This window comes from Aegilops tauschii, chromosome 4, assembly GCF_002575655.3.
Source record: "Aegilops tauschii subsp. strangulata cultivar AL8/78 chromosome 4, Aet v6.0, whole genome shotgun sequence".
Taxonomy (NCBI): Eukaryota; Viridiplantae; Streptophyta; class Magnoliopsida; order Poales; family Poaceae; genus Aegilops; species Aegilops tauschii.
This window is the reverse complement of record NC_053038.3, coordinates 215,286,579-215,307,888: the sequence shown is the minus strand read 5'-3', so window position 1 is coordinate 215,307,888 and position 21,310 is coordinate 215,286,579. Positions and strand designations below refer to the sequence as shown.

The 21,310-nt window shown below is 44.5% G+C and overlaps 1 protein-coding gene across 1 annotated transcript; it reads right to left on the bottom strand.

Annotated features, from left to right (window-relative positions):
* Positions 1 to 18,166: 18,166 nt before the first annotated feature.
* Positions 18,167 to 21,078, bottom strand: LOC141021772 (uncharacterized). Its single transcript, XM_073497625.1, has 4 exons — positions 19,903 to 21,078; positions 19,175 to 19,797; positions 18,301 to 19,033; positions 18,167 to 18,196 (listed from the first exon to the last, which is right to left on the bottom strand). The coding sequence occupies exons 1-4, from the start codon at positions 21,076 to 21,078 to the stop codon at positions 18,167 to 18,169; spliced, it is 2,562 nt and encodes an 853-aa protein (XP_073353726.1).
* Between the last annotated feature and the right edge of the window lie 232 nt (positions 21,079 to 21,310).

The window sequence follows — 21,310 nt, the reverse complement described above, 5'->3', positions numbered from 1 at the left end:
GGCCCATTAAGTTACCGGGGGGTTCCGGTAACCTCCCGGTACTCCGGAAAAATCCCGATTTCACCCGGAACAGTTCCGATGTCCAAACATAGGCTTCCAATATATCAATCTTTATGTCTCGACCATTTCGAGACTCCTCGTCATGTCCGTGATCACATCCGGGACTCCGAACAACCTTCGGTACATCAAAACATATAAACTCATAATATAACTGTCATCGTAACGTTAAGCGTGTGGACCCTACGGGTTCGAGAACTATGTAGACATGACCGAGACACCTCTCCGGTCAATAACCAATAGTGGAACCTGGATGCTCATATTGGTTCCCACATATTCTACGAAGATCTTTATCGGTCAGACCGCATAACAACATATGTTGTTCCCTTTGTCATCGGTATGTTACTTGCCCGAGATTCGATCGTCGGTATCTCGATACCTAGTTCAATCTCGTTACCGGCAAGTCTTTTTACTCGTTCCGTAATACATCATCCCGCAACTAACTCATTAGTCACAATGCTTGCAAGGCTTATAGTGATGTGTATTACTGAGTGGGCCCAGAGATACCTCTCCGACAATCGGAGTGACAAATCCTAATCTCGAAATACGCCAACCCAACAAGTACCTTTGGAGACACCTGTAGAGCACCTTTATAATCACCCAGTTACGTTGTGACGTTTGGTAGCACACAAAGTGTTCCTCCGGTAAACGGGAGTTGCATAATCTCATAGTCAAAGGAACATGTATAAGTTATGAAGAAAGCAATAGCAACATACTAAACGATCGAGTGCTAAGCTAACGGAATGGGTCAAGTCAATCACATCATTCTCCTAATGATGTGATCCCGTTAATCAAATGACAACTCATGTCTATGGCTAGGGAACATAAGCATCTTTGATCAACGAGCTAGTCAAGTAGAGGCATACTAGTGACACTCTGTTTGTCTATGTATTCACACATGTATTATGTTTCCGGTTAATACAATTCTAGCATGAATAATAAACATTTATCATGATATAAGGAAATAAATAATAACTTTATTATTGCCTCTAGGGCATATTTCCTTTAGGAATTTTGTGGCCCCTTATAGGAGGGGTCAGAAACCAAACCTAACTTTGTTTCCCCACAATAACGGGCTCTAAAAATAGCCTATACTTAATTATTTCAAAATTACATGGGCCTGGCCCAAAAATAAGGTGGCGCAACACCTAATATAAGTTATGGACGAAAGTTATGAAGGGGCATCTTGTATATTTCGTCCATGTCCTTGTAGGTCATCACGGAGGCTTCAAAGTCTTGAAATCATCACTTGTAACTCCGTTCATGTTACCCTTGTGCATGCCATCATCTCCATGCTTGATCTTGCTCCAATGTTCATCCTTCTTGTCCAAGCTAGTCCCTTCATTTGTAAGCAAGCGAAATGTATCCAATTTAGGCAGCATCATATTCTCATGAACATTAGAACCATTACCAAGAAAAGAAAGTACCTGGTAATTTAATTAGTGCGCGCGAGCTCTAGTAATTGGTCCAGTATGTATAGCAGGAGGGGCTGTGGGTGTAACAATGGTATTGATTTCCTCATCATCCTTCCCTTCTTAAAGTGAAGTCATCCTCGACGGAAGCTCATCTTCCATACCCAAGGAAAGAAAGTACCTGGTAATTTAATTAGCGTGCGCGAGCTCTAGTAATTGGTCCAGTATGTATAGCAGCAGGGGCTGTGGGTGTAACAATGGTATTGATTTCCTCATCATCCTCCCCTTCTTAAAGTGAAGTCGTCCTCGACGGAAGCTCATCTTCCTCACCCAAATAATCAAATTTGCAATGTTAAAAGTGTCTAACCCTAAAATCTGTAGGCAGCTAAAGTTTATATGCATTATCATTTACTTTCTCTAACACCTTAAAAGGACCATCAACACGTGGCATTAGCTTTGATTTGGGCAAATCAGGAAACCCATCCTCACGCAAATGTAACCAAACAACATCTCCAGGTGCAAAGACAACATGTTTTCTACCTTTATCTCCAGTAAGTTTATATTTAGCATTCATACGCTCAATGTTTTCCTTAGTTAACTCATGCATTTTTAAGATCAATTCAACACGTTGTTTAGCATCAAAATTAACCTTCTCCGAAAATGGAGGAGGCAACAAATCAATAGGTGCACGAGGTAGGAAACCATATACAATTTCAAAAGGGCACATCTTAGTAGTAGAATGCAACAAATGATTATAAGCAAATTCTATATGAGGCAAGTATTCTTCCCACATTTTCTTGTTATTCTTCAAAACAGCCCTAAGCATAGTAGACAATGTTCTATTGACTACTTCAGTTTTTCCATCAGTTTGGGGTGACAAGTAGTACTAAAAAGTAGTTTAGTCCCCAACTTAGCTCATATACATCTCCAAAAGTGGCTAAGAAATTTAGTATCACAATATGAAACAATAGTATTTGGCACACCATGCAAGCGAATAATTTCACGGAAGAACAAATCAGCAACATTAGCAACATCATCGCTTTTGTGACATGGTATAAAGTGTGCCATTTTCAAGAACCTATCCACGACAACAAATATGCTATCCATCCCTTTCTTTGTTCGAGGTAAACCCAAAACAAAGTCCATAGATATATCCTCCTATGGAACACTAGGTATAGGGAAATGCATATATAAACCATGAGGATTGAGTCGTAACTTAGCTTTTTGGCATGTAATGCAGCGAGCAACAAAGCGCAGAACATCCCGTCTCAGCTTTGGCCAAAAGAAATGTGTAGCAAGTACATCCTCCGTCTTCTTCGCGCCAAAGTATCCCATTAATCCTCCTCCATGCGCCTCCTGCAACGACAAAATACGAACAAAGCTAGATGGAATGCATAGCTTGTTAGCACAAAATACAAATCCATCATTAACGACGAACTTGTTCCATGTTCTCCCTTCTTTACAATTCTGCAATACATTTTTAAATTCAGTATCATGCACATATTGCTCTTCGACGGTCTCCAAACCAAATATTTTAAAGTCGAGTTGTGAAAGCATAGTATAACGACGAGACAATGCATCAGCAATAATATTTTGTTTACCCTTCTTGTGTTTAATGACATAAGGGAAAGTCTCAATGAATTCAACCCATTTAGTATGTCTATGGTTCAGTTTTGCTTGACTTTTAATATGTTTTAAAGATTCATGATCAGAATGAATAACAAATTCTTTGGGCCATAAATAATGTTCCCATGTTTTCGAAGTCCGAACAAGAGCATATAATTCCTTATCATAAGTAGAGTAATTCAGACTAGGCCCACTCAATTTTTCAGAAAAGTAAGCAACAGGTTTGCCATCTTGTAATAACGCACCTCCTAATCCAATTCCACTAGCATCACATTCAAGCTCAAAAGTCTTATTAAAATCAGGAAGTTGGAGTAAAGGAGCATGTGTCAACTTATCTTTCATTACTGTGAAGGCTTCTTCCTATGCGGTACCCCAAACAAAAGGCACATCCTTCTTTGTAATCTCATTGAGAGGTGCAGCAATGGTGCTAAAATTTCTCACAAAATGCCTATAGAAACCAGCGAGTCCAAGAAAACTCCTCACATGTGTGACTGTTTTTGGGCTTCGGCCAACTCTCAATAACTTCAATCTTGGCTTTTTCAACTTCAATTCCCTGTGGAGTGACAACATAGTCATGATAAGACACTCGGTCGGGGTCAAAGGTGCACTTCCCAAGGTTACCAAACAAACATGCATCACATAGAGCAATAAAAACAACATGTAAATGTGCCAAATGTTCTTCCAAGGATTTGCTATAAATCAGTATATCATGAAAATAGACTACCACAAATCGTCCAATGAAACCACGTAAAATTTCGTCATTAATCTCATGAAAGTACTAGGTGAATTAGTTAACCCAAAAGGCATGACTAACCACTCATATAAACCAAACTTAGTTTTAAATGTTGTTTTCCATTCATCTCCCAATTTCATACGAATTTGATGGTATCCACTACACAAATCAACTTTGGAGAATATTGTAGAGCCACTCCATTCATCAAGCATATCATCTAGCCTAGGAAAAGGATGACGATAACGAATAGTAATATTATTAATGCCTCTACAATCAACACACATATGTGACGTACCATCCTTTTTTGGCACTAGTATAATAGGAACATCACAAGGACTAAGAGATTCGTGTATATAACCTTTGTCGAGCAGCTCCTGTACTTGACGCATAATCTCCTTCATCTCCTCTGGATTGGTATGGTATGGCGCATGGTTTGGCAGCGAAGCACTAGGAATTAAGTCAATCTGATGCTCAATCCCGCGGAAAGGTGGCAATCCTGGTGGCACTCTTGTGGAAAAACGTCAGCGAACCCCTGCAAAATGTTAGTGATAGCAGGAGGCAAAGAGGAAGGCATGTCCTCAAATGAAAATAATGCCTCTTTGCACACAAAAGCATAGCAAACAGATTTGCTGAAATCTAGCTCATCAATATCTGATTTGGTGGCGAGTAAACATGCACTTTTCAATTTAATTTCAGAAGCAACACTAGATGGTTTATTATTAGGCTTCATTTGTTGCTCGAATTCTTTTGCCACAATCTGATTTTCACTCCTATTTTTCTCTTGTTTTGCTTTATTAGCTCTATTAATATCATCTTTCAAAATGGAATCAGGAGACATAGGAAGCAAAGTTATATGTTTATCCTGATGGACAAGAGTATACTGATTGTTTCTACCATGGTGTAAAGAATTTTTATCAAATTGCCATGGTCAACCAAGTAATAAGGAACATGCTTGCATGGGTACTACATCACAATCAACATAATCAGCATATGTAGAGATACTAAAATGAACACGAACAGTACGTGTTACCTTAACCTTGCCGCTGTTGTTTAACCATTGGATGTAGTAAGGATATGGATGTGGTCTTGTGGTGAGAGATAGATTCTCCACCATCTCCATGCTAGCCAAGTTGTTGCAGCTCCCTCCATCTATGATGACGCGAACAGAATGTTCCTTCACAACTCCCTTTGTATGGAACAAATTATGCCTCTGATTTTGCTCAGCTTGTGTGACCTGCACACTCCAAACACGATGAGCAACTATACTTTCATACCTGTCAGCATGTTTAGCAGTCATGTATTCCGTCTCATGATCAGAATCATCTCCACCGTGTTCTTCACTTGTAATAAGAGCCGAAGTCTCCTCATCATAGTCACTAGAGGACTCATACCCACCATCCTCAGTAGCAATCATAACATGCGGAGATTAGCATTCTCTAGCACAATGACCTCTTCCCTTACAACGACGACAAATAATATCATGTGTGTGCCCTTTGATGCCATGGATAAAGAAGACCTCCAGGCAGGCCCAGAAGGTGTACTCCTGGCAGATGGTGGTGGTGGTGCCTGTTTTCTTGTATCTCGGTTGGAATTGGCGACTGAAGTCAGTGGTGCTGCAATAGGATGTGTGGGAGTAGAGGATGTATGTGGTGTCCATGATGAATATCAACCTGCAGCCAATGCCTGTCAATCCTGCACTTCACGTTCAGCTTTGGAAGCAAGATGGAATAAACGAGTGATATTATTATACTCATTATAATCTAGAATGGTCTGAATCTCTTTATTTAGTCCACCCATAAAACGTGCAAGCATAGCTTCATTATCCTCAACGATACCACATCTAATCATGCCAGTTTATAATTCATGATATTATTCTTCTACATAATTTTTTCCTTGTCTTAAACGCTGCCATTTTTGAAGTAATTCACGTTGATAATATGGTGGAACCCAACGAGTACGCATAGCAGTTTTCAAAGTAGCCCAAGTAGCTGGAATAGTATATAATCTACAATGTTCAGACCACCAAACACATGCAAAACTAGTGAAAGCACAAACAGCAGGAGGAACGCGGCTCTCCTATGGATATTGTAAACATGTAAAACGTTGTTTAGTTTCTAACTCCCAAGTAAGATATATATCAGGAACATATCTACCCTCAAATTGTGGAATATTCAATTTTAGTTTAGGAAGATGGTCATGATCTCGTACCTCAGGTGGTGGTGCAGCCCTACCATTGCGATGATATGCATGAGGACGACCTGGTGGTGGTGGTGCTGGTGGCTGCACGTAGTTCTGATTTTGATCAACCTCATCCTCTTAATGGTCCTCCACCTCTGCAGTAGCAGCAGGAGCTACACAAGCATCAACAGCAGTAGCAACGGCACCAGAAGTTTGTCCTGGGTCAAGAGGACCATTCTGCGCTCGCCCTATTGGATCGCGACATGGAGGTCGTCGTTGTTGTTGTTGTTGTTGTTGTTGTTGTTGTTGTTGTTGTTGTTGCACTGGTGCAGCAGATATGGGTGGTGGTTGTGGTAGATGCGTGAGTACTTCACCAAACTTGGCGTCTAACTTGGTGTCAATTGTCTTCTCAATAGCATCAATCTTCTTCAGCTGGCCATCACGTCTTCCACGTGTTGACCCAACATTTGCTGAAATTTATCCTGAAGCTCCTTCTTCGTCATGTTCTCCCAGTCAATCTCGTCAGCTTGTGGTCCTGCCATGGTTAGTAGCAATAGAAACACGCAAAAATATGATCCTACAGACTACTAGAAAGTGGTGATGGTGGGGTGTCACAAAACTGTCAAGCAAATCTCAATTTCTTACCAGTTCTTACCCAACAGCAGGTGGTGATCGGCAACTGTTGTAGTCCAAACTCTCAAAGCTTGGACAGAGCATTTGCTAGGTGGTGTCAAACACATGATTTAGATGTATGTGGATCTGGGAAGGCTTATATATGGTAGCAAATATATCAGCAATAATCAATTCACAGATGCAAAGTTGAATAAACGCTCAACGACGGTACTGTGCTGGTCCTAGGCTAGACCGTGCTAGAGACATGAGCCTAGAACACTAACAAAGTCATGGCGCTGCACAGAAACAAGGGAAAAGCATACTCTAATTTTTTCGCTTTTTTTGTGCTCCTTTTTTTGCCGAAAATCACTATAACGATGAGTGTCTCAAAACTCTTCCCTAGTCAAAATAACAGGATAGACACGAAATTTTTTTGACTATTTTTTTTGAAATCAGGGCAGTGACGACCAAAAAGTGAGATAAAAATCAGTATGATGGCACGTGTCTCAAAAGACTCAGAAAAGCCTAAAAAAGGATAGGGAAAAATATTTTCAGTCACTCAATTTTCGGCCTAAAAACTGCCCGGGGGTCTCCAAACTTTTTTTTTCGAAACATACTCAGGCAAGGAAACACGAATCGGAAAATAAATGGATCTCAAAACAAAACCTAATATGAAAACAACTCATATTGGTGGTGGATATATGGTGGTGGTATATGGCAGCAGTGGTGGGATATGGTGGCGGTGGTGCTATATGGCTACAGATCGGTGGTGGTATGTGGATACAAATCGGTGGTGGTATGTGGATACAGATTGGTGGTGGTGTATGGATTCAGAGTGGTGGCAGATAAGCGGTGGTGGTAGATGCAAGGGGCAATGATGATGGTGCGGCGGCGGCGTGACAACTTATGACCAGAACTCAAAACTCTAAAAGACTAGACGCTAAGACCAGCAACTTGACACGACGATGCACCCGCAAATTCAACAAAGCCAAATACTGAAAAGACTATGCAAAGGCTCAGACTGATTCGGATATGATGAACTAACCCTAATTTTTTGTGGCTTTTTCCTGGACTGTAGGTATGAAGAACAGACTCGATCTAAACTATGAAAAACTATAAAATCTCACTGAGCAACCTGGATATCTGATACCACTTGATAGAGGTGAAGGTGCCCCGATGTTTCGACGAGATAGCTATCGTTTTCTGTGGTATTCGACCTTGACGTACCGACTATGAACGTGTGAGACGTCGCGCCTTAAGCAATCGCTAAACCAACTTCCGAGGGGTTATTGACCATGCCGCAGCTTGAGGGTCTATTTCGTGCGAGCAAACGAAGAACAAGCAAGAAACTGAGATTGCAATCTGGATATTGAAAATATAAGATGAATGATTTATTGATCAAGGTGGGGTTCTGTGAGTCTTGGTCTGGTCGTTGAACACAAATGAAGTACGCAAAGTTGCAGCTATGGCGAACTTTTAATCTAAAAAAACCCAAAGTCTAAATGACACCCTAAGGGTTGTATATATGGAGTAGGGGGGATTTCGTGGCCCCTTGTAGGAGGGGTCCGAAACCAACCCTAACTTTGTTTCCCCACACATACGGACTCTAAAAAACAACCTATACTTAAGTATTTCAAAATTACATGGGCCTGACCCAAAAATAAGGTGGCGCAGCACCTAAAATAAGCTATGGACGAAAGTTATGAAGGGGCATCTTTTATATTTCATCCATGTCCTTGTGGGTCATCACGGAGGCTTCAAAGTCCTGAAATCATCACTTGTAACTCCGTTCTTGTTACCCTTGCGCATGCTATCATCTCCATGCTTGATCTTGCTCCAATGTTCATCCTTCTTGTCCAAGCTAGGCCCTTCATTGGTAAGCAAGACAAATGTATCCAATGTAGGCAGCATCATATTCTCATGAACATTAGAAACATTACCAAGAAACGAAAGTACCATGTAATTTAATTGGCATCCGCGAGCTCTAGTAATTGGTCCAATATGTATAGGAGTAGGGGTTGTGGGTGTAACAATGGTATTGATGTCCTCATCAGATGGCCGTTGAGAGCTCCGGTGATCTTAGCGCCGGGAAGAAAGCAAAGACCGAAACACCCGGCAAGGAAGCTGCTTCTTGTGCTGATTGCCGGGCACCGGCGGCAGTTGAGAAAACCGGCAAATTCGACAGGTCATATTGCAAGATCCATAGGACCAATGGTCATGTTCTCCAAGATTGCAAGCTAGTTTAGCAACTGGTCGAGAAGCAGAAGGCCGAATATGAAAGGCGTGATAGGGAGAGCAGACAGAATGGTGCTGGCGGGAAAGGCCGTGGTGTCCGTAATGGTCATCGTGACAAAGTCGATCAGCAGAAGGAAAATGTCGCCAGAGGCCATGAGAAAAAGGAAAATGAAGATGAAAGTGAAGAAGAGGATGATGAGACCAGCGAGCAGGAATTTCAAAAAGCTACTAAGGCAATATGCACTGGCGGGGAGCATCCATGCACTCCTCTCCCCGCCGGCTCAAGCAGTGGGCCTGTGAGGTCAATGCGGCAGAACCAGTAGCAAACGCATTAGAACCACTTAAGTGATCCCGCACGCCCATCATTTTTGACATCGAGGATCCTCCAGGTTGCACCACTGCGGTCGGATGCTAGCCGTTGTTGGTTTCACCAACAATCCGCAACCTCAAGGTCACAAAGATGTTGGTTGACGATGGAGCAGGGTTGAATTTGATTTCCCCTGATGTGCTTAAGAAACTTCAAATTCCTGACGAAGACCTGAAGAAGACTTACACATTCCAGGGGATCAACCAAGGAAGGAGCCAGCCAAAGGGAAATATTACTCTGCCGGCGACGTTTGGCAGGGAAATAAACTTTAGAACTGAGAAGGTTGTGTTTGATGTTGTTGAACTTCCCCTGCCATTCACTGGAATCCTTGGTCGCCTAGCTTTGGCCAAGTTCATGGTAGCATCCCACTACGTGTATAACACATTGAAGATGCTGATACGTCTCCAACGTATCTATAATTTTTGCTTGTTCCATGCTGTTATATTATCATTCTTGGATGTTTTACAACCATTTTATAGCAACTTTATATCATTTTTTGGGACTAACCTAATGACATAGTGCCCAATGCCAGTTGCTGTTTTTTGCTTGTTTTTTACTTCCCAGCAAATCAATACCAAACGGAGTCCAAACGCAGCGAAACTTTTTGGAGATTTTTTCTAGACCAGAAGGAACAACTTGGGCCGAAGAAGTACCAGAGGGGTGCCCCGAGGGGCCACAACCCACCTGGGCGCACCCTGGTGGGTTGTGCCCACCTCGGTGGCCTCCCGCACTGCCTCTTTGTTCTATAAATACCCCAAAAGTCAAAAAACCCTAGGGGAGTCGACAAAACACAATTACAGCCGCCGCAAGTTCCAGAACCACCAGATCCAACTAGACACCATCATGGAGGGCTTCATTATCCTCATTGGTGCCTCTCCGATGATGCGTGAGTAGTTCATTGTAGACCTACGGGTCCATAGGCAGTAGCTAGATGGCTTCCTCTCTCTGCCTCTTTTGATTCTCAATACAATGGTCTCTTGGAAATCTATTTGATGTAACTCCTTTTGCGGTGTGTTTGTTGGGATCCGATGAACTTTGATTTTATGATCAGATCTATTTTATCCATGAAAGTTATTTGAGTTTTGATCTCTTATATGCATGATTACTTATAGCCTCATATTTCTTGTTCGAATCTTTGGTTTAGTTAGGCCAACTAGATTGATTTTTCTTGCCATGGGAAGAGGTGCTTTGTGATGGGTTCGATCGTGCGGTGTTCTTTCCTAGTGACAGAAGGGGCAACAAGACGCGTATTGATCGTTGTTATTAAGAATAACAAGATGGGGTCTATTCCTACATGAATAGAACTTGTCTACATCATGTCATCATTCTTATTGCATTACTCCGTTTTCCATGAACTTAATACACTAGATGCATGCTGGATAGCGGTCGATGTGTGGAGTAATAGTAGTAGATGCAGGCAGGAGTCGGTCTACTAATCTTGGATGTGATGCCTATATAATGATCATTGCCTGGATATCGTCATAATTATTTGAAGTTCTATCAATTGCTCAACAGTAATTTGTTTACCCGCCGTATGCTATTTTTCTCGAGAGAAGCCACTAGTGAAATCTACGGCCCCCGGGTCTCTTCTTTATCATATTTTCTTTCCGATCTATTATTTGACTTTTTTATTTTCAGATCTTTTAATCCAAAAACCCGAAAGTACCTTGCTGCAATTATTTTGTTATTTATTTTATCTCGCATTCCCGCGACATATATTTATACAATCTACTACAAATTTATCTATGTTTTACCCAGGAGGGATTGACGACCCCTCTTACACGTCGGGTTGCAAGTATTTGCTTTTTGTGTGAAGGTATCGTTTACATAGTGTTGCGTGGTTGTCCTACTAGTTTGATAACCTTGGTCTCATCATTGAGGGAAATACCTACCGTAGCTGTGCTGCATCATCCCTTCCTCTTCGGGGAAATACTAACGTGGACACGAGCCATCAATGGCCTCGAGGAAGCTACGCCATTAGTTCCAAGCTCATGAGATCATAGTTGTGACTCGCCTTCCGTTGCAGTGTATTCTGAGGAACCCCGAGGCTACCGGCAGGATAGTAGAGTGGGCACTAGAATTGTCAAGCTTTTCCTTGAAGTTTCAAAGCACTACAATATCCAAAGCAGGGCAATCGCAGAATTTATTGCAGAATGGACGCCAACACCTGATGAAGAAGTGCATGAAACAACTCTCCCCAGCAAGGAGACCCTTAAGGAGTGGGTAATGTACTTTGATAGAGCCTTCTCACAGCAAGGCGCTGGAGCTGGAGTGCTGCTTGTCGCACCCACCGGAGAGCATCTCAAGTACGTTATCCAGATGCACTTTCCCAGGGAAGATGCTACCACCAACACAAGAGAGTATGAAGGGCTGCTTGTCGGCCTCGGGATTGCGATAGTGCTGGGGATAAAGAAGCTGATCATTCATGGAGATTCTCAGCTCCTTGTGAAGCAAGTAAATAAAGATTATTAGAGCCCACTAATGGAAGCATATATTGAAGAAGTAAGGAGGTTGGAGGAGCACTTTGACGGGCTGCAAGCAGAGGATGTACCCCGTGCAGAGAACAGCGTTGTTGACCACCTGTCAAAGTGCACTGCTCAGAAGCTTCCTGTGGAACCAGGAACTTTTGTACTCCATCTAACTCAACCATCAGTTTCCTCGTCAGCGTTCGCCAGAAAAAAGAAGATAACTCAACACCGGCAAACATTTCCTGGCAGAGCTCCCTGGAGCCGTTGGTGAGAAGGTTGCCGGGGGGAGGCCCTTTGCTAGTTGGCGAGATGTGTCCTCCAGCACAACCTCGATTTCTCACTGTTGAGGCTAGCGCTCCCACGGCAGAGGAGACGCCTTTAGTTCTCGTCGTCAAGCTTCAGGCTCCGGCATGGGGGCAGCATATAGTCCAATTCTTGCAAACTGGAGAACTTCCCAATGATCTAGAGGAATCTTAAAAATTGGCTCGCCAATCATGTACCAGTTTGTCGATGCCAGTCTATACAGAAAGAGGCCAAATGGTGTGAAGTTGAAGTGTATCAGTCAAGAAGATGGATTAATGTTGTTGGCAGAGATACATGGAGGTGTATGTGGCTCGCATTTGGGATCAAGAGCACTTGTCGGGAAAGTTTTCCGGCAAGGATTCTATTGGCCCGCTGCCCTCCGAGATGCAACTGAGCTGGTCACTAAATTTGAAGCATGCCAGTTTCATTCCAAGAATATGCATCAACCTGCTCAAGCCCTTCAAACAATCCCTTAATCCTTGCCTTCCGCGGTCTAGGGGCTCAACATCTTGGGCCCCTTTCCCCATGCCACCGGAGGCTTTGAATTCTTGTACGTGGCGATCGACAAGTTTACAAAGTGGCTCGATGTGGAGCCAGTGAGGAAGGTGACTACGCAATCAGCTATCAAGTTCTCTAAAGGATTGATGTGCTGTTTTGGAGTGCCCAACAGGGTGATCATCGACAATGTCACCCAATTCACAAGCCGCGGCTTCATGCAGTACATCCAGAGCCTTGGAAGCAAGGTTTCTTTCACTTCTGTTGCCCATTCCAAGAGCAACAGACAAGCCGAAAGGGTGAACACTGAAGTGCTGCGAGGGCTCAAGACAAGAACTTTCGATAAATTGCGAAAATGCGGCAAGCGTTGGGTTAATGAATTGCCGGTGGTTCTATGGTCAATCAGGACGACACGAAATCGAGCTACTGGCTAGACTCCCTTCTCCCTGGTATATGGTGCAGAAGCAGTGCTCCCCATGGAACTCATATACGGGTCACCTCGAGTATTTGCCTACGATGAAGTAGTGCAAGAACAGCTATGGCATGACGATGCCACGCTCCTCGTGGAAGATCGTCTCCGGGCAGCTGTACGTGTTGCATGATCCCAGCAAGCCCTGCACCGTATCACAGCTACAGGGTTCACGTCTAGAGCCTTGAGGAAGGTGACCTTGTCCTTAGGCGCGTTCATATGCCAAGGGTGCAAACAAGTTGACACCAAAGTGGGAAGGCCCTTACCGGGTAGTACCTATCACCAGACCTGGCGCAGTCTGTCTGGAGACTGAAGATGCATCCCAATCCAAAACTCATGGAATATTGAGCATGTTCGTAAGTTCTACCCAGAAGGCGCGGTTACCGGGCCCTGCCCCGGCAACCTGTTTTGTGCAAGCATAGTCCCCAGGACTTGTAACCCTTTGTACAAAGCCATGCGCAAACCGTGTGCATACTTGAGTAAAACGAAGCGCTTTCATAAAAACTTGCGTGCATGATTTCCCATTTTCTTAAGTATGATCCTATTGTGATTACAATAGTTCTTGAATAAGGTAACTGACATGCAGCGAAGGGCCATGTGCTATCCTCTTTCCTCCCTTTCCTCTGATGACAATAGAAGGATTTCATCACGGATAGTTTCCCGGAAAGAAGGATGAATACAACCTCTCCTTATCTGAAATGATTAGAAGGACTGCAAAGAGAGATAAGTACACTCCATTGCATCCTAGCTTTCCATATTATACTTAAGTATGAGGAGCTTGCACGTAAGGAAACCTAGCCGCCTCTGCCATTTGCGCTCCTATCTTTGACTCGTGTCCACTCAAGAAGTTTAGTTGTAGCTACATATGGGGGGGGGGGTTGGCGATGGGTTGGCCTTCGTTCGCGCTCACTAACCCGTTTTTGAGCTCATTAAACATGGTTTTAGTAGCAGCAACACCAAAGGCCGGCAAAGACGTCTTGCCGGAAATTTTTGTTTACTAAGGATTATTGAAGGTTCATCCTTCAATATGTTTAAATACATACACAAACATCCGGCAAGCTCTTTTGCCAAATTTACGTGAACAAACAAGTACAGATCATACGAGCACTAACATGGACAAAGGATTACATTATTTTCATTATAACTAGGGAAGTGCCTACATTTTTTATATGAAAAAAGATAACTGCCCCGTAATGCCTTTCTTGTCACTCTCCTTTTAGGAGTTGCATAGAGAAGGAAAGAAGGCAAAAGGAGCGCCTGGGCAGAATCCCAGCCCGACCCCGTCAGGACCAGCGAGATGTAGCCTGACAAGATCACGAGGGTGCCACCCCGGCAAGGAAGAAGAGGCTGAGGACAGGGAGAGCCGCTAGGCGATGCCCTGGTCACCCCCGCCAGGACCAGAGGGACACGGCTCGGCAGGGACACCGGCAGGGAAGACGAAGCCGAAGTCCACGAGGAAGCCTGCTGGGGTCCAGCTGGAGGTGGCGGTGACGACCAGGCCAAGCACCCCCGGCAAATCGCTCTGTGGGGGTCCAGCTGCAGATGATGGTGCTGCCGGCGCCAAGCTTACGGTGACGGTGCCTCCGGCATTCAGCCGGAGTCCAAGTTGTCGTCTTCATGCTTGACGACTGGGGGCTCCTCGTCGCCGTCTTCACCACTAGTGTCCTCCTCGTCCTTGTCGTCACTCGAGCTTTCGGTGCAGCACCCTAGATGGGCACCTGAGGGCTGAAGGCCTTGAAGGAGAGCATATCATGCTCCACCAACTTGAAGCAGAGGATGTGCCCTTCTGCAAGGTAGTGCGCGCGAGCGAAGGTTTTCCAGCCACGCCTGAGAAGCATGACGTGTGGCGCGGGGAACTCAACGTCCACCCACACGGCGCCGTTGCAGCAGTCTCTCATGCGCAACCGCAGCCCAAGCGGCTGGTCATCCTCCATCACCATGGAAAAGGAACGAGGGAGCCGCAGATGGCTGCACGGAGGATCGCCCAGCTTGACAATGAACTCCAGCGCCGTGTCCCCCGCGTGGCCTGATGTTGGCATTGGAACAATTGGGGGAGGAACGGTGTCGGTGCCAAAACCGACCGATCCCGGGTAGGGGGTCCCGAACTATGCGTCTGTGGATCGAAGGTAACATGAGGCGGGGGACACGATGTTTACCCAGGTTCGGGCCCTCTTAGTGGAGGTAATACCCTACTTCCTGCTTGATTGACTATGATGAGTATAGGGGTTACAAGAGTTGATCTACCTCGAGATCGTAATGGCTAAACCCTAGATGTCTAGCATGTATGATTGTGATTGCTGCTACGAACTAAACCCTCTGGTTTATATAGACACCGGAGAGGGCCAGGGTTGTAAAAAGTCGGTTTACAGAGAAAGGAAACTATATGACTATCCACGAAGCTTGCTGTGACAGCCTGGATTTTGCCTTCTCTCTTTTTACCGGACTTGCCTTCTCTCTCTTTCCGGACTTGGTTTTCATCGTGGTTTTTGCCCTGATTTGATTTGGATTTTTTGATCGATTCAAATGGACTTGTCACTTGGGCATATCCTTGGCTTTCACCCAAGTGACCTATCTACCTTATTCCTCCCACAAATTCCCAAAATAATAAAATGAATATTTTTCCTAAAAGGAAAATATTCATTTTTCTCTCTTAAGCTCTTTTCAGAACTTTGTGCTCCAAAGCAACCTCAATTTTTCTTTGAGCTTTTGGCCTTGAGATTTCTTGAGCTTAAAGACCTTCCAAAGAAACCCTAAACCCCAGGAGATTAGCCCTAATGGCCTTCTAGAAGGTGGCCAAACTTGGCGACCAAGTTTCTGACCAGAAACTTGCCAGCTTGGTAGAGTCGCGTCTGATCCATCACCTCTCCTAGACGTAGCTCTGCACGGTCGAGCTCGTAGACAAGGTTTGGCCGCTCCTGGCCATCATCTTGGCCACGCTAGCTTGGTGAACACGCGAGGACACGGCGCCTGGCAGCGTCACGACGCCCTCTGGCCGGCGCTTTGTGTTCTGTTTCACGCGTGTGCATGCAAGTGCTTCCGACTGCCGCAACGTGCCACAACCCTCGAGCCATCACCCATGACCCCTCCCTGGCGCTCGCCGACGCTGAAGCCGCCGCAGCAAGCCCGGTCAAGTCACGGCCAAAACGGCACAGTGCGTGTGTGCTTGTCCCCATCTCAAACCGGCTCCTGTGCTCGTCCGCGAGCGTGGGCAAGCGCCGGCGTTGACGTTGCACCCTGTCCCCTTGCGTTGGAGCCTCTCATCGACATTCGCCGCGTGTCTAGAGTGCTCCGGCGGTGACACATCCCACCCTGCTCTGGCTATATAAAGCCACCCCGCCTCCCTTGCTAGCCACGCACCACTCCACACCACCTCCACGAACACGTAGACGAGCAGAAGCCCGGTCGGGCAGGCCTCTGGCCGTCGCCCCGACCTCAGGACTCCTGTGATCCCCGCAGGCCAGCTGCCGCTCTCCAGGGCTTCTCGAGCTCAAGCAGCTGCTTGGGAGGGCCTTGGTGGTCTGCTGGAGCTGCCTGGACCCCGCCAAGCCCTCGGAGCTGCCTCTAGCCACCGTCTTCCACCTCTCCAGCGAACCCCGTCCGCCACCGAAGCTTGCGAGCTCGACTGCGACCAGCTCCGTCCACCTTTCGCCAAGCCACGGGTACGGGTAGGTGCGCCGCGAGCCCCGCTTCCGATCTATCCCTCTAGCCTAGCCCCAAACCCCCTCGTCGCCGGCATGAGCTCCGGCGAAGCACCGCCTCCCCTCTGATCTCGATCCCCTTTCCTCTGTCCTGACTGGTGGGGCCCAGTGTCAGCCTCACCACTCGCGCCCGAAGCGGTATGAGTGGAGGCGCACTCCCATTTTACGCCTTCGACGTCACCCCACAGGATTTTCTATTTATTAAAATTTAATTCAGAAATTTGACTAAACTTTGACCAGCCACCATTTCTAAACCATAAGTCCAAATGAATTTATTCTTTTTGCATTGTGTTTGTTACAGAAAGCTCTAGCAACACACCAAAAGGTGGATTTTTCCTTGTTGTCTATAATTTCTGGTTCTTTTCAGAATGTGTTTTGACATTTATTTTTGTGGTTTTAAAATATTTTCAGAAGAAGGATCTTGCCTTGAAGCTAACCAGGAGGAGTGTGACCCTCCTCTGCACTAAGGCAAGGCACAACATCATTTGGGTGGTGTTATTTCAATATCTATGATTTTCTACTTGAATATGAGTCTTTATTTGCATTTAAAATTTGATAAATTAATATGGTTAATTGCTAGTTGTTTTATGATGCTTGATATGCTTGTTTTAGCTGCTGGTTGAGTTCATAAAATTGTTTGGCTAAGTAGAGTAAGATTTTGCATTAGACATTTTGTTATGGAAAGTTATGGTAGCTATTTTTGCTAGTAATAGTTTTCAACTGAATGATGAACTAATAAAAATGTTGTTTGTAGATAAAAATGAGTTATAACCAGAGAAGTTTCTGATCTTAGTATTGCAGGATAGTTATGTTGCTTGTTTTAATCCATGCTTAAGAGTTGCTTGCTCTGTGTGACGAGTAGTCGCATGATTTCCGGTATGATGCCAAGTTAGTAATAAAAAGTTTTTATGAAAGTTATTACTTGATTAAGTTCAACCTGAATATGGTGTTGATCACATCATGGTGCCACTAAATCGGGTTTTTAATTCAGTGCGACCGCATTTACCTAATGGGAAGGTCTTGATTCGGTCCTTTGTCGTGGCTCTCACCGGTGCCTCCCGCGAGGGAATGTTATGGGCGTGCATACCCTGGCCTGGTAGGCAGACATAACCTTGTGTGCTCGTTTTTTTGGAATATTTACTGTGAGGCAAAGCCCCACAGCCCTTTATTAAAGAAAACACAACTGTACAAACAAATTACAGACTATACAATGAAAAAAGAAAAGAGTCTACCTATGGCTAAACATCCCTACCTGCTTTACAACAAAGAATCAACCCAAGCCAAGAGTTTTGGTTTAATACAATCCTTCACCCTATGAGCAAGCAAAGAAATATCATGGATGAATTTACACTTCCAAGCATTGAAAGTAGCTCTCTCAGCTCTGAAGGTTCTGCCATTTCATAAAATCCAAATATTCCAGGCTGCTATTAGCATAACTTCAAAGAAGAAAGGGTGCTTGAAGCTGGACCTAGCATGCATGATACGTTGCAGAATATCTGAGCCTCCAGACCAATCAATGCCCAAGTAACTCCAGACTCTGCAGCTGAAGGTGCAGTTAAAAAACAGATGAATTCTATCCTCATACACCAGCTCACTACAAATGAGACAGAGATTGTCATCCTGGCTTGAGCGCCAGTGTCTCCTAACCAGCATATCCTTGGTGTTTAGTCTGTCAAGGAATAACAGCCTCCTGAACACCTTGATCTTCATAGTGCCCCTACTCTGCCACAGCCATTTGCAAGGTTGTATTGTAGGTAGGTGTGAGTGCATGATCGTGTAGAAACTTTTGGCAGTGTATCCTCCTGATTTACCAGGCCATATCCAAACATCAGGTATAGTGGGGGCTCTGTCTAACTGCATGATCCAACCTTCCAGCATGTGTAACTCAGCAGCAGCCTCATGAGAAAGAGGCAAATAAAACATAGAGAAGAGATCCTGGGATTGAAGAAATTCCTGCACTGAGATCTTATCATTATTGACAAATGAAAACAACCTAGGCAATATCCAACATAGGGGTCTAGCAGAGCCCCCAATGTGCCAAGAATCTGTCCAGAACAGAGCAGAGTCACCCATGTTGATATGAGCTGAGGCAATAGCAGTATAAGCCTCATGCAGCTTCAGAACATCCCTCCACCAGAAAGATCCAGCATGAGCTGTTGCCTGTGGAACCCCATGATCATAGTAGCTGTTCCATATCAGGGTCACCCAAGGAATATCAACCTTGTTATAGAATTTGTGAAGATGCTTGATAAGGAGTTCTTTATTCTGGATGTTCGGATTAATAACACCTAAACCCTCTTTATCTTTTGGCCTGCAAACCAGCTCCCATGCAGCCAGAGACTGTTTTGGAGCATCAGTATTACCCCTCCAAACACATTGCCTGAAGATTCTATTTAGCTGCTTAATGATCCCTTATGGAATATTGAGGCTGCACAGAAATTATATTGGCAGAGAGGTCAAGACAGAGGTAAGAAGCTGCAAGCGAGAGCCTTGATTCAGCATAGAAGAGCTTGCAGTTAACCTCCTCTCAAGACTTTCAACTAGGGGCATTAGGTCAATGATCCTTGGCCTTGTAGTTCCCAAAGGCAATCCAAGATAAGTAAATGGGAGCTGCCCAATTTTACAACCAAGAATAGCAACAAGCCTAGCAGCCTCCTCATCAGTCATATTCAATGGAATCATTGAAGATTTAGCAAAGTTGACCTTTAAACCTGTGGATTGTTGGAAGGTAAGCAGCATGTTCTTTAGGGCAACAAGCTCATCATCCTTAGCTGCAAGAAATAGAATCGTGTCATCTGCATATTGAATGATGGGAAACTCTCTGTCATGGGTTTGAAAAGGAAAAGAGAGCGTGCCATGCTCCAGCATTTGGTTGACCACAGACTGCAACAGATCCGCTGCGATGACAAACAACCGAGGTGATAGTGGATCACCCTGTCTGACCCCACACTTGCACTTAAATTGCTTTCCAGGAATACCATTTAACAGCACAGATGAAGAACCTGTGGACAACAGTTGTTTAACCCAAAAAATCCATTTGGCATCAAACCCTTTATGCTGCAACATCTGAAGAATAACCTCATGCTCGACAGTGTCAAAGGCCTTAGCAAAATCCAACTTAAGAATTATGATTGGACGCTTGGACTGTTTACATTGATGAATATACTCAAAACTCCAAGCCAGACAATCCTGAATTGACCTACCCTTAAGGAACCCATACTAATTTTTGTGGATACACTTAAGGATCACCTTCTGCAACCGGTTGGCCAACAACTTTGTTAGAAATTTAAGGCAATTGTTGGTGAGAGATATTGGCTGGAAATCATCGAGCCCTTCTGGTGAAATGATCTTGGGTATGAGCGTAATGAGGGAGGCATTAATGTTTTCCAACGAAAGCTTCCCCTCATAAAAATCCCGAATCATCCTCAAGAAGTCCTTCTCAATTATAGGCCAACTGCGCTTGACAAACATCCCATTAAAGCCATCCGGACCAGGTGCCCGATCCACCTTCAATTCCTTCAAAACTTTGTTAATTTCCTCATCAGAAAACGGCAAGGATAGCTCCTCTAGTCCCGGGATGGGCTGAATTAATTGGTTCAAATTGAAGCCCATATTGATCCCTTGGGCCTGGCCCATCCTTGATTTGAACGAAGCCCGAAGAATTCCCGCCATCTGAGCGTGATCAGTCACAGGATCAAGCATGGAACTGGTCTTCAGACTGGAGATTGAATTCCTCCTCATACGCTCCGAGGCCATGGCATGAAAAAAATTTGAATTCTCCTCGCCAACCTTTATATACCGAATAGTGCACCTCTGTTTCCAATAAATATAGTGAATTTTCAACAGATGTTCATAGTGGAACTTCACAATTTTCCAGAAATTGAATTCCGGCCTTGTTAAAGGTCGCACTTCCTCCAGCTGATCAAAGTGTAGAATCACCTTTGAGCAATCAATAGTAAGTTTTTTGATGTATGATAGCTTTTTGCTCCAAATTTTCAAATCATAGCGCAGCCGCTTAAATTTCCTTGTGATAACCGCAGAAGCAGAGAGATCAGAGAAAACTGGTGCATTCCAAGACTTGGTGACACAATCCATGAACCCCGGCATATCAAACCAGAAATTTTCAAACAGATAAGTCTTGGCCACAGGAATGGTAGTGTCAATGAACACCACACAAGGCACATGATCCAAGGCAGTTCTGGCGAGTGGATTAACCACAGTGTTCGGATAATGTGAAATCCAATCAGCAGTAGTAAAGAACCAATCAAGTTGCTCGAGCAGGGGGTTTTGCTGCATATTAGACCAGGTGAAGCTACGGCCTTTCAAGGGCAGCTCCAAGAGACCAAGGTGACCAATTATTTCGTTGAAGAGGAAAATATCATTAGTATCACCACCCGGGAGGTTTCTGTTATCCAATGACCTCATGAAATTAAAGTCCCCCAACAATAGCCAATTTTCATCAGGAGGGATGTCTAGATGATATAGCCAACTAACGAAATCGTCCCTAGGCTGACCCTCACATGGCCCATATACAGAGGCTAAGGTCCATTTTTTTGGAGTTCTGCAACGATTGGAAGGAGACCACAACACCAAATCTCTGAATATCAACAAGCTGGCCGTGAAAGATCGAAGAATTCCAAACTACTAAAATCCCACC

What these genes read in the sequence shown, in the direction of transcription:
- LOC141021772 (XM_073497625.1), bottom strand. Translation starts at nt 21,078, where the DNA reads ATGAGGTCATTGGATAACAGAAACCTCCCGGGTGGTGATACTAATGAT. An exon ending in TGGCCAACCGGTTGCAGAAG is followed by an intron (nt 19,798 to 19,902) that starts GTGATCCTTAAG and finishes CAATGTAAACAG; the next exon opens with TCCAAGCGTCCAATCATAAT. An exon ending in TAAACACCAAGGATATGCTG is followed by an intron (nt 18,197 to 18,300) that starts GTTAGGAGACAC and finishes CTGCACCTTCAG; the next exon opens with CTGCAGAGTCTGGAGTTACT.